Source organism: Ascaphus truei, chromosome 6 (genome assembly GCF_040206685.1).
Source record: "Ascaphus truei isolate aAscTru1 chromosome 6, aAscTru1.hap1, whole genome shotgun sequence".
NCBI lineage: Eukaryota > Metazoa > Chordata > Amphibia > Anura > Ascaphidae > Ascaphus > Ascaphus truei.
This window is the reverse complement of record NC_134488.1, coordinates 54,716,061-54,730,386: the sequence shown is the minus strand read 5'-3', so window position 1 is coordinate 54,730,386 and position 14,326 is coordinate 54,716,061. Positions and strand designations below refer to the sequence as shown.

At 42.3% G+C, this 14,326-nt stretch overlaps 1 protein-coding gene across 1 annotated transcript in view; it reads left to right on the top strand.

The window, feature by feature from the left end:
• Positions 1-14,326, top strand: part of HEPACAM (hepatic and glial cell adhesion molecule) — a 122,307-nt gene that overhangs the window by 24,997 nt on the left and 82,984 nt on the right. Inside the window, exon 2 of the mRNA XM_075603161.1 lies at positions 6,729-7,070. Coding sequence (XP_075459276.1) covers positions 6,729-7,070 — 342 coding nt within the window. The remainder of the gene's footprint in view (positions 1-6,728; positions 7,071-14,326) is intronic.

Genomic DNA, 14,326 nt, shown 5'->3' with positions numbered 1-14,326 from the left:
TCTGTGTCTATCCTCACTGGTGCCATACCAGGAAGTCCCTGCCATGTATTAATTTCCGTAAGGAGTGTGTCTGTCTCGGCATTGGTGGTCACTAAATGTTTGGTCTCAAAATCAATTAATAGTTTCATGAGGTTCTTAGAACATAGTAGTAGTGTATTCTCCCAAGACTTGATGAACAATTCATCTGAGATCTGATGGGAAGGAGGCAAATGAATGTGCCGGCCTCTTGGTACCAGCTCTGATGTAATGTAATTTTATCAGTTAGCTACTTCCCACCAGATCTTAGTTCTCAAGCTGTATGTCCTGTTTAAATTGGAGAAAAATCCCTTTAGATCTTGAACAGGTGTTTTATCAATTGGTGTTATCGCATGTGAAAATACACACAGAGCCTCATTTTTCCAGATGCCAAAATCAGGTTGATGTGAAAGAAATCCCGTCATATTATGAATGTATTTAGGATGTATTATCAAAGACAATATATATGCAATACATTGATATCTATTTAGTAGGGAGCAAATAGGGCCAGATTGGGTCACAGGACCCCACGACAATAATATACAGACAAAGGAAGTCCTACTGCTCCACCCGATTGATCAAATATAGTAGTTGGATAAGGCCGAGGTGCATACGGGAAGGCAATTCAACAGAAACACATGAATGTTTACCCAGAGGGGGGAAAACAAAAAAGATTCCCATATAATTTGCACTCATTCAGCAAGTAAATAAATGAATGAAGACTCCGTTGTCTTCGAGTATAATGCTCAAGTCACCAATATTAGTTAACATAACTCCCACGGGTGCTAAAAAAAATAAATAACATTTTATTAAACATATATACAAAATCAGTGAAACAAATATATACAGTGTATGTATAAAATCCCCGGTGGTGGGAATGTGGACAAGATAAATGCAGTGGGACCATAGAAAGGTAAGTATGTCCTCTGCAATATGTGATATACTGTATGAGCAGCAGTAATGAATCAGTTAAACACACTAAAAGTGTAGCAATTATATCCAATAGCTCCACAGGTGTATTCGACTGTTTAGAGTCTCAAGGTAGTTGTGTGTCTAATGCACACAAGGTGCCTATTGGTAGAAGGGTAGGTACTATCAGATACAACTATCAGTTACCACAAGAGGCAACCCGTATATACAAAATAGGATATGTCGCTGCTCAAAATAAAAATGGTGCTGGTTTAGGCAAACAAAGCTAGTTTCTAATAGCAGTCTCTAGATGGACACATCTAATCAGATCATGCCTACAGATCTATACTGTATGTGCTCCCATTAGTATGATCAGTAGTTACAACAGGATAACACTGGCACTGATCAGAGTGACACAGAAGAAGGATTTGATCAAAGGCAATCAAACAAAGTATCCGCATATGTTTGCACTAAACCAAGTTATAATGAAAATAAGTGAATCAATAGATTGATAGTCTAAATTGCTCACAATCAGCAAAAGGGCATAAGATAATATGTATATCCTATGAGAGACTGGTCAGAAACCTCCTCAAAAAATTACAAAATAATAAAATTTTATTAATTCAAACGTGTGTATTTATATACAGTGAATTGTTTAAAATCGTGTGTGACAGGATTCCGAGATGCCACTGGAGGGTCAAAAGAAAGGCAGAAGACTCTCAGTTAATATTCTGACCTACGGTGTCATTTAAAGTAACTAGGCAACAAAAAGAACAGTCATGCCAGTGACACGTTTATCTGTTCTTGTAGTATATACACATATATCATCAGTCAGACTTCACATTCAGTAGAACAATGAAAATATCTAATGTGTATATCTTGTTAACACTACATTCGGACATATAACCCCTCTAATTATATATAGATCTTGTCCATTCACTAAACATACAGATGTAGCGGCCGTTATTCGAACAAATCACGGAGCCGTTTTCGTGTGCGCTGCTGTTCTCCACGCGGCATTAACGCCGCCCAATCGCCCCAGGCACATGTGTTTATCGCGGTTGCTTTGTTTGAATTTCATGGATTGTGTGCAATTATATGCAATGAAATAAATGAATTGTAATGTGTACCGTACTGTGATACTGTGTCAATTTCAGGTGTTTAAAAACCAGAACACGAAAATGCCATTCTCTGCACTCGCCTGCACTCGCGTCTAAAGGCGGTACGGTTAGAAGCAATCCTGTTTCATGACATCGGTATTCCGAAGTATACACCGCGTGATTTGTTTCAATAACGGCCGCTGCATCTGTAAGACCCTGATGTAGTTATACCACATGCCAGTTGATTAAAGCTGCTGTATTAAGTCATCACACTGCTGAGAACTCGCCACAGTAAAATCATTGCAGTCAGGGAATGTTTGAAATATCAGTAGCAGTTAATCAAATGAATTGATCAAGTCAAAACGCACACTTCAGCTTAGTTCTGCAGCGGGTAACAAACAGGACACTTTCATATAGTGTGTCCGGCCAGGGGTAAGTTGAAAATCAATATGCTTTACTCACAAGCCCATTTAACTAAAGCCTTGACTCAATAATCATGTGGTTAATTACCGCTGTGTATTAGTGCAGACCGGACATCATGATCATAAACAATCCCAGAGATGCTCCTATTGGGCTATGTGTTACTCTTCAGAAGTAGCCAGTTTGAAACAGACAAGAAAGTAGCTGTCCACATCGTTGCTATGTCAAATATTCACCAAGTTACTTAGATACATTCTAACTTATTAGTGTAGTTTTGTATACATTGTTATACTACCCGATACGATCACTGTATATAAATACACAACACACACAAAAGGGACAAAGACAATCCCCTAAAATAGCACTCTAAAATGTACTACCAAAATGAACAAAATAAAGTATAGCAAAAAGACCTGAATGCTCTGTCAAGGCAGAAAATGAACAAGATTTTATTAAAGCAGCAAGACACACTAACTTAAAAACATAGACAAATGAATGGCAGCTGAAAAATGTATAGGCAGTGACTCTCTGAAAGTAAGTGCTGATAATTGGCCCCAAAAAACTATGATGCGTCTAAATAGTGATAATTATAATATAATCAGGCACACAAAAAGCATTAATGGGACAAAAGATGAAAAAAACTAATTTAAATTGACCCTAATGTTATAAAAGATAAAATATAACTAAAGGCATAAGGAAAAGTATGAACTCAATAATACTGTATACATAAAAAATGTGTAAAGACAAAAATATACCTTATAGCCAAGGGAAAAAAACACAGGGGAGAAAGAAAAAGATAAACAAACTCATACCCTGATCAGCAAGTACAAAAATGAATAAATAATCCAGCAGCATAGATTAACAAGGTCATAACACATGAGCCGATAGGAGCATGATTAAAGGGTGTTGCAAAAAACCTATGCTGGAAAATGATGCAAACACATAAAAATGCAGAAACCACAAGTAACAGTAACACCAGACAGCCGAGGAGATTATACTCAGCTGTCACCAAGTAGCAAACGGGTTCAGTCCTCTTTGGTAACGCTCCAAAACTTGCTCATGGAGAAATAAAAGAAAGTCCATTGTTACTGAGCTGCAGGAAGCACGCCAGAAAAATCACATCTAGCTGCTAAAAGAAGACACTCTACGCGTTTCGCCCGTCGGTGGGCTTCATCCCGGAGTGATACAATACAAGTGGAGGTAAGCTAGTCTATATAGGAAATCAGGTAAGTATTCACAGAGCCTCCCAAATCTCTCATCCAATAGCAAGTTCAGAGCTAAATTGGTGGCGTCATCAGCACTGGTGCAGGCAATGGAGTAATCAGAGTCAGTACCTGAAGCACATACAATTACAACTGTTGTGATATCTCAAATGCACATGCGCAGAGGCTGTGCTTGTTCACATCCTGTTTACGAAGCCATGGTTGACGTCATCAAAGGCAATACTGCACCGACACACTTTATTCGAGCAAATACCCGGTATGTACCTGGCAGATACCTGGAATGCGCCACTCCTCACCTCTGACAAGCCCCGTTGCATTTGCCTTGCCAGCCTGGGTTCATGCCTGGCTGATGGGCGGCTGATCTGTTAAATGATAATGATTAGGATTTAATAGGCTGCAATGCTTCGCGTGTCTACCAGATGGCATAAATTCATGAATTGTAATGCAGTATATATATATATACTGTGCAGTATTGCAGCCAGCGGGAATAAAATGCTTCAATCCCTGCTTGGAAAATAACTCAATGCACTCGGGCAGAAAACAGTCACAAACTTCAATACACCCGGGTATACCCGAATTCGTGGGACTAGCCAAGCTCGAATAAAGTGTGTCGCCAGTGTATACATCATATCAGATTCATGAACAAAGTGCTCCCAGACCCCGCATATAATAGCGAGTACAAAGCTTGGTTGATAGCATTATCAGCAGTGGAGCAGGCAATGGTGTAATTGCTGTTAGTACATCAGGCGCGGGGAATACCAGTCATTGTGGTTTCTCAAATCCACATGCACAGAAGGTACACATATTCACATCCCGCTTGCAAAGTCATGACTGACGTCATCAAGGACTGTATACAGCACGTTAAGTTCGTTACCAAGGCGCTGATGGTCAAAAAATATAAAAGAGACAAAAGTATTAGACATACAGGGCTACAATACTAAGTGCAAAACATCAAACAGAGCAAATATGCAAAAAATAACTACTCATTAAAAAGATAAATAGTAAAACAGAAGAGAGGGAATAGCAGAAAAACAGGAGTGAGGACACATGGATAAGCAAGTATATAAAGATGACAGTGATACTGCTAAAGTCCTCCATGTCCCTCGAACTACACTATAATGATAATGCTCAAGGATAAAGGACCCCCCATAAAAAAGGAAGACACAATGAGAAACTACAAAAACATAGCAAACCCAAGGGAGTCATTCATTCCCCTGGGTTGCATGGTATTAAGAAGGACAATCCAGCGACATTCCCTTTTAAGAAGTGCTTTTTCTAAATCCCCGCCTCTAATGCCCAGAGATATTTTGGCAAAAGCAAAAGCTAGCATACACGTACTATCGGAGGCGTGACACTGAAAAAAGTGTCTAGCCACGGATGTAATTTTCTTACAGGCATCCAGATCCTGCGGCGCCGATCTAATATTCCTTGTGTGTTCTAGGATCCTGAACCGAAGTTCGCGGGTGGTCATGCCAATGTATTTAAATTGGCAGGGACAAGTTAAACAATAGATAACACCCTTAGACTTACAATTTAGGGTATATCCAATGTTATAAATCTTAGTCTGGTCACTATTTGAAAACTTGTCGGTCTGCAACATGTATTTACAGGCCGAGCAGTTATTACATTTAGAAAAACCTAGTTTTTAGGTACTACTACATCCAAAAAAGAAGACTAGTGATTTCAAAACACGCTTTATTGGTACCTATAATGATAGATGGGGAGATCTTAAATCTATTCTCCAGAAACATTGGCCTATTCTATACACTGATGGGGAACTTAGGGATGCAGTAGGCAAAAGGGACAATCTAACGAGCCGACGGTCTCCTAATTTAAAAGACCGTCTTGTACACAGTCATTATATTCCCCACACTAGCGAGACATTCCATAACATCAGAAAACTAGGTTTTTTATGTATACAGTATTATTGAGTTCATACTTTTCCTTATGCCTTTAGTTATATTTTATCTTTTCTATCATTAGGGTCAATTTAAATTAGTTTTTTTCATCTTTTGTCCCATTAATGCTTTTTGTGTGCCTGATTATATTATAATTATCACTATTTAGACGCATCATAGTTTTTTGGGGCCAATTATCAGCACTTACTTTCAGAGAGTCACTGCCTATACATTTTTCAGCTGCCATTCGTTTGTCTATGTTTTTAAGTTAGTGTGTCTTGCTGCTTTAATAAAATCTTGTTCATTTTCTGCCATGACAGAGCATTCAGGTCTTTTTGCTATACTTTATTTTGTTCATTTTGGTAGTACATTTTAGAGTGCTATTTTAGGGGATTATCTTTGTCCCTTTTGTGTGTGTTATATATTTGTATCTTTCCCCCAGCACCATCAGGTTACCCTCATTATTTCTGATTTTTTGGGGTTTATATATTTTTTATACCCAATTAGTCATTGTTATTTGGGGTCTGATTTAACTACTTATATATAGTGTTGAGCAACATACCTTTTTGTGTGTTTGGTATATAAATACACGTTTGAATTAATAACAATTTATTATTTTGTAATTTAATTTTTTGAGGAGGTTTCTGACCAGTCTCTCATAGGATATACATATTACCCTATGCCCTTTTGCTGATTGTGAGCAATTTAGACTATTAAGCTGTTGATTCACTTATTTTCATTATAAGTTGGTTTAGTGAAAACATATGGGGATACTTTGTTTGATTACTTTGATCAAATCCTTCTTCTGTGATACTAGCTATATTCCCTAGGCACCACAATTTATCTCTTTAACTAATATTGTATTAGGGTAGAGCGGGCAGTTAACCCTTTTGTTTGTAACTGATCAGAGTGAGACAGAGTAAAGGAATGATAGTATTCAGCACATCTATAGAAATAAAGTTGCCAAAAAGTTCTCCCAATACAGTATCTAGGGATAACATTGGTAGAAAGCACAGCCAGCATAAAACATCAGTAATAGTCTCATTCCAATAATTCATTAAGAATTCATTTGTACTATAAAAAAACAACAAATCAAACCGTGTTTGTCTGTGTTCCAACTGGGCAAATATAATTATCATTATCTTTTTTTGTTGTTGTTATAGGTCTTGTGGAAGTTGTCAACATTACTAGCCATGTTCAACATATTCATGGAACCTTTGGAAAGTCTGCTCTTCTCTCAGTACAATACGCCAGCTCTAGTAGTGATAAACCAGTTGTTAAATGGCAAGTGAAAAGAGAGAAACTGGTAACTGTGGTGCAGTCCATTGGGACAGAAATCATAGGAAATTTACGTATGGACTACAAGGATCGGATAAAAATATTTGAAAATGGCTCACTTTTGATCAGCAACCTCTTGCTGTCAGATGAGGGGACTTATGAGGTGGAGATATCTATCACTGATGATACTTTCACAGGCGAGAAAACCATCAACCTTACTGTGGATGGTAAGTTATGTATTTTATAGTCATGTTATATACTGTATATCCACACTTTGCAATACATAAAGATTAATTTGTAAAAATCACCACATTTTAATCAAATCCGAGCATATCTCTAGCAGAACAGTATATTAAATGTATATTCGATGTGTATGTGATGACGTGTAAATAAATATAGACTGACTGAGACTGATGTGACCTTGAACAGATCAAATCCTCTTATTTTACAATTTACATTTCCAAACACGTGTTCAGAATGATAATTGACATTCCGTTTCATTTGCATTTTTGCAGTTATCATTCTCTTCCAATTTCAACCTATTTCTTTAACAATACTCATGCATCTAATAGATATCAATCATTGACTAAAATCTTCACAATAAATATAAACTATAAACTAGTATTTTCAAATAGAAAGTTACATAAATGAAAATGTGCTCCTCTCTCTTCTGTTCTTTGTACTGTGTTCTCCTCTGCATGTCTCTTATGTGTCAGCTGTAATGATAGGGGCAACATAGCAAGCTACATTATAATAAGGGTACAGCCAGATTTCTGCCCTTGCTCGTCAAGATGGCTCCCCAAAGCAGTGGTTAAACTGAACTATCTCAGAGTGACAAAATGGCCCCCACCCTGGTAATAGTAGGTTATGTGATGTTGTTCTATACCGTTACTATGTAAATGACTTGTCTGTGTGGCTGGGCTAGCAACAAATGGCTGAGGGATGGGCTCAGAATGAGTCAGGGGCTGCCTTTGTTTAGGCCAGGTGGAGTATTAAGGGAGTTGGGTTGGAGGGTGTGCCCGCCTGCTGGGAGAGTACTTACTCCAGAGCTGGAGCATTGACCTCCACCCCCTTGCTCCTGCTTGGTCAGGACCCAGTCTTCCCTGTTTCAGATGGAAGCCAGTAAAGTATAAAAGCATACACCGGTCACAGCTCCACAGTTGTACATGCATGGTTGGTCTTAGTGTAAAGACACCAACTGGAGAGTGAACTGTGTACAAGAGGCAGCTATCCTGAATTACTGGGGTCCTCTAAATCAGGCTTGCACAACTTGTACAGTGAGAAGGGCCGAACTGCTCCAAGGAAAAAAGATTTGGGCCGCACGGGTAAAATCATCATCATCATCATCATTATCTCTCCTCCAGCACCTCTCATCATCATCATCCTCATATCTCCCCCAAAACCCATCATCAACATTAAAAAGAATCCCCATCGATCTCTCATAACCCCATCTCTCCCCCTCACCATACACATAATACTCCCCCTCCACATCAAACACACAATACCCCCTGCCCCTCACATCAAACACACAATACCCCCTGCACCTCACATCACTCTCCCCCTGCAACTCACATCATTCTCCCCCCCTGCACCTCACATCACTCTCCCCCCCTGCACCTCACATGACTCTCCCCCCCGCTGCACCTCACATCACTCTCCCCCCTGCACCTCACATCAATCTCCCCCATGCACCTCACATCACTCTCCCCCATGCACCTGCACCTCACATCACTCTCCCCCCATTGCACCTCACATCATTCTCCCCCCTGCACCTCACATCACTCTCCCCCTTGCACCTCACATCACTTTCCCCCCTGCACCTCACATCACTCTCCCCCCTGCACCTCACATCATTCCCCCCCTGTACCTCACATCACTCTCCCCCCTGCACCTCACATCACTCTCCCCCCATGCACCTCACATCACTATCCCCACCTGCACCTCACATCTCTCCCCCCTGCACCTCACATCACTCTCCCCCCTGCACCTCACATCACTCTCCCCCCTGCACCTCACATCACTCTCCCCCCTGCACCTCACATCACTCTCCCCCCCTGCACCTCACATCACTCTCCCCCTTGCACCTCACATCCCTCTCCCCCCATGCACCTCACATCACTCCCCCCCTGCACCTAACATCATTCTCCCCTCCTGCACCTCACATCCCTCCCCCCTCCTGCACCTCACATCAGTCTCCCCCCCTGCACCTCACATCACTCTCCCCTCCCTGCACCTCACATCACTCTCCCCCATGCACCTCACATCACTCTCCCCCTTGCACCTCACATCACTCTCCCCTCCCTGCACCTCACATCACTCTCCCCCCATGCACCTCACATCACTCTCCCCCCCTGCACCTCACATCACTCTCCTCCCCTGCACCTCACATCACTCCACCCCAGCACCTCACATCTTTCTCCCCCAACAGCCCATGCCAGCAGCCCCCCCACCCATGTCAGCAGCCCCCCAGCCCATTCCATGTCAGCAGCCCCCACCCATGTCAGCAGCCCCCTGCCCATGTCAGCAGCCCCCTGCCCATGTCAGCAGCCCCCCACCAAGTCAGCAGCCCCCCCATGTCAGCAGCCCCCCACCCATGTCAGCAGCCCCCCTCCCATGTCAGCAGCCCCCCCAGCCCATTCCATGTCAGCAGCCCCCCCATGTCAGCAGCCCCCCAGCCCATTCCATTTCAGCAGCCCAGCCCCCATTTTAGCATCCCCCCACCTATGTCAGCGTCCCCCCACCCATGTCAGCAGCCCCCCGCATGAATGAACAACCCCCCCATGCTTACCTGATGATGATGATGACAATGGCGGTGGCAGCAGAGGTGATGGCGGCGGCAACAGAGGAGGAGGTGGTGGTGGCAACAGAGATAGCGGCAGGGTGAAGCGCGAGGGAAGCACTCTCTAGCACAGACCCGGAAGTTCCGGATCGCGCTACACTGCTAGAGCGCGTCACCCTGCTGGAGCAGGCCAAGGGGGAGGGGGATTAGAGGGGGAGAGCGCGCAGTCACACAGACACTGCTGGAGCGCGCTCCTTCTTTCCATACCAGGGAAGGGGGGTGAAACAGGGGGGTGTTGAAGGTTGTCCTTCGCGGTCCGCATGGGGTGCCCCGGCGGGCCGCATGCGGCCCGCGGGCCGTATGTTGTGCAGGCCTTCTCTAAATGGATTAATCAATACGGCATACTGGGTCAGCTAGCCCTGGCAGTAGCTAGTAGCTAGTGAGCTAGGAGTCCCCCTCTACCCTGTGTTTGTATGAAGCTATTGAAGCCCTTGAAGAAGCGCCGGGGAACGGCGCGAAACGATCGTCGGGTTGTTGGGAGACGCACTCACTGATGACGTCAGCCGTGTTTGGAGCAGTGAGGGAGTATGCCGGGCAAGAGTCACTTGCAAACAGATGCTGTTAAACGGTTGTATTAAAACTATTACTATCTGGTCATTCACCAACAGTATGCATACATCTAGCATACTTTCATAAAGCACGGAATATAGTAATTTACAAGCAACGGGGATATTAACCCCTTGTATGGCAGTTGAAACCACTCATTAGATGCAGACACAGCCAATGAAATTGTAACTACATATTTGGGGAATGGCAGTTACAATTGTATCTGTTTTATTGCTAATGGTCACATTTCAGGTCTACAATGTTACATAAATCTGTTATCTATGGTTATACTTTGTATACACTCCACCTTTCCATAGAGAATATTATGTGTGTATTTAACATCTAATACTTACCTGATATTTGTGAGGAGTCACTAATTATAGACTCCACACTGGTTTGAGAATTAGCTTTGCTCACATGTGGTGTGATTAAACACACAGGGGCTTATGCAGAGAGGATAGAGAAGGGAAATAGCGCCATCTTTTGGCGAAAATACGCACCAGAGAAGCAGAGAACTGCTTCTGCAGAGAACATGTCCTGCAGAGAACATGGCGAGATTCACAAAATCCGCCACAGCAGGTTTCTTTACTTTAAAAATTGCCAAACACGTGGCGAGATTGGTAAATTCGCCATGTTAAAATAGGGTGGTATGCAAGTAGCATCGATGCGCTGGAACGCGCCATTCTGCCCTATAATATAGCGTGTTCCAGGTCGCCAGAAAAACTTGGCAATTTGGATACCATCTGAAAAATGAGGTAACGCAGCTTTCAGCATACGACCATAACTTACTCCAATTCTGTGGCTATTTTCCTGCTGTTTTCACATTATATAACGTTCCTCTCTGCATAAGCCTCACAATCACGTAATGCATATACTTGCAGTTGTAGTAGAGTGCAACAAATAGGTATACTCCAGTGCTTTCTTTTTTAAATGATTTTATTTAAAACACAAATAATATAAAAATACACTTTTGTTTCATCTAGAAGAGTCAGCATAGATTAATAAATATTTTTTTATTTTTGTTTTTTAACCTCCTGGTTTCTTGTATTATATGGATGTTGGGACCAATTTGTTCCCTTGATACTGTTTATGGTAATTTAGGCTATCTTTATCTATTATTAGGACTTAGATTAAGATCTGATATCATTTTAGGTTTTTAAATATGCCGGTTTAACTCTCTCCTATTCACAGTGTCTAATGTCAGATAGTTGTCTATGTGCTTCTTGTATGTAGTCTGGTGTGTTCATTATAACCACAGCACCTACCTACTCTGAAGATTTGATTATTAGGTTTTTGTTGTTTCTTAGTGAGTGTGTGGTTTCTTTCCGAGGTAGTTAAGTTATATAATTGTTTCTTCTGTTTATCTATGCCTGAAGTTTTCTATATGCCTGATGAGTTTAGGGTTAATACCTGGTGGAGGAGTCCAGTTGAATTTGCTATTTTCTCTAATATGTCCTTGTTCCATGATGTTGGTGGGTTCATTATCCTTTCTGTAATTCTTACATGTCACTGCAGAGTTCTATTTTGTCTATGGCCTTTGTGGGACAGAATAGTAGTGCTTGGGTAGTACAGTGAGTTTGATTGGTTTTGGCCTGAAGAAGCCTCCTTTTCCCTCCATGTCACTGTCATCTATCACCATCGTGGACCTACATATCAGTTTCTTGAAAACTTTGCCACCTGGCTTCTTCACTTTCTTTCCTCTTACACACCTACTGTCATCCTTTGAGAAATTAACATACAGTACCTATTGACAATCCCAATTCCACTTCAGCTGCCCATGTTTTTTCTTTAACCTCCTCCTATGGTCTGTCCCAGTGGACTACCTGTCCTACTCACTGCAATGGACATTTCCTTCACCTGGTTTTCTCCCACTTCTGCTATGTCTCTATCTCCTCTAACATGCCCTTCCCTCTATCTGACCATCACCTCCTAATCTTTAGCCTTGCTTTACCAAATGACACCTCCACAACCCAAACTTACACATACACATACAGAAACCTACATGCTCTAGACACCCCCCCAAAAAAAATCTTTACCCTTTCTTGTCCTGTACACTCACCTGCCTTAGACAAAATATCTTCTGCCACCACATGTCACCCCGACAATCTGAGTTACAACCATTGCGCACACACTTTACCCAGTACCTCCAAAAGTGTTCATGCACGACAGAACATTACTGGAGAAAATCCCGCTCTAAAGCCAATTCCTCCACTATAAATTCGTACTCTCATTCTATAACACTGCCTTTCCCTTTCCAAGCAAACCTACGTTTTTCACTCATACAAACTCTGTCCTCTAATCCTCAATGCCTACTGTATTCAGCACCTTTAACTTTCTTCTCCACCCAACTACAGCCGAACCCTCTTCTACCCTTATAGACACAAAAACCTCGCCACCCACTTCACAGACAAGATTAAGTCAATCAAACATCTCAACATGCAACACCCTCCGGTCATTTTCACCTGTGACTGAAGATGATGTCTCTGCACTCCTCAACTCAACCTACAAACTGCCCCCGTGATCCTATTCCTTCACATTTCCTGTGCGCCCTCTCTGGCACATTAAGCTCCACCCTAACTCACCTTTTTAAAATTTCTCTAACCTCTGGCACAAAACCATTTTCTTTTAAACATGCACTCATCCCGCACATTTGTAAAGAAATACCCTGTTTACTCAGCCTCCCCCTCTAACTACCGCCCTATTCATCTTCTCGCCTTTGCCTCCATGCTACTTGAGCAACTTGTAAAAAACAACCTAGTTTAACTTTTCTCCTCCAACTCCCTGCTTGACCCTTTGCAATCTTGTTTCTGCCCTCTAAATTCACTAACAAAAGTGGCCAATGATCTACTCTCAGCTATGTCCAAGAGTCACTTCTCCTTACTAATTGTCCTTGAACTTTCTGCTGCCTTGAACACTATCGATCACCCCCTTCTCCTGAACACTCAATACTTAATTGGCCTCCACGACACAGCCTTCTCTCGGTTCACATCTTATCTATCCAACCACTCCTTCATTGTTTCCTTCTCTGATGTCTCCTACTCTTCACTCCCTCTTTCTGTTGGGGTCCCATAAGGCTCTGTCTTTGGCTCTCTGCTCTTCTCACTGTATACCTCTTCTCTTGATGAACTAATACAATCCTTTGGCTTTAACTATCATCTCTATGCCTCTTTTCTCTCCTGACCTCTCCCCTGGCCTCTCCCCCTCTCCCTCTCCAGTATCACCAACAGTCTCTCTACCATCTCATCCTGAATGCCCCAACGTTACTTGAAGTTTAACATGCCCAAAACAGAACGAATACTCTTTTCCCCTTCAACAGCCACTTAAACTCTCCCTCACTATCAATAATACCACTTCTCTGATGGAGGAAGAAGTATTAATAGACTGATCATTCACAGGTGCATCACAAGACTTGCTAAAAGTGGTCTGGATGAGCTTAAATTCCTAACTCACTAATCATCCTGCCCTGCCTTGACTACTGCTACATTCTCCTAGTTGTCATTCATCTTGTCTACTTATACCAACTCCAATCCATCCGAAATGCTGCAGCCAGACTCATCTACCTCACTCACCGCTCCACTTCTGATGCTCCACTGCGCAATTCCTTACACTGGCTTCCCATATCCTCCAGAATAAAATATAAAACCCTAGCTCTGACTTAGAAATCTCTCAAGAATGATGCCTCCCTTATATCACAGCTTTCATCCCCAAATATATACTTAAACTCCCCCTATGCTTCTGCCCACAACATCCACCTTTCCTCCTGCCTTATCACCTCCTTTCACTCTCGTCTACAAGACTTCTCCCATGCTACTCCCTCTCTATGGAATTCCCTGCTACATACCATCAGACTCTTCCCCAGCTTTCAATCATTGAAACACTCCTTGAAAGCTCACATTTTCAAGTAAGCCTATCTAGCACACCCTTAAACCCATCCCCCCACCTGCCAACCCTTTTGGTACCAGCTATGCAGCTCGAGAAAACTTCAACTTAACACCCCATTATCCACACCCCATGCCTTATTGGGACAAGCTGTGCAGCTGGACCATACTCCATGCTGATTCATACTCCCACAATGAGCAGCCACATTACCTTTTGTTT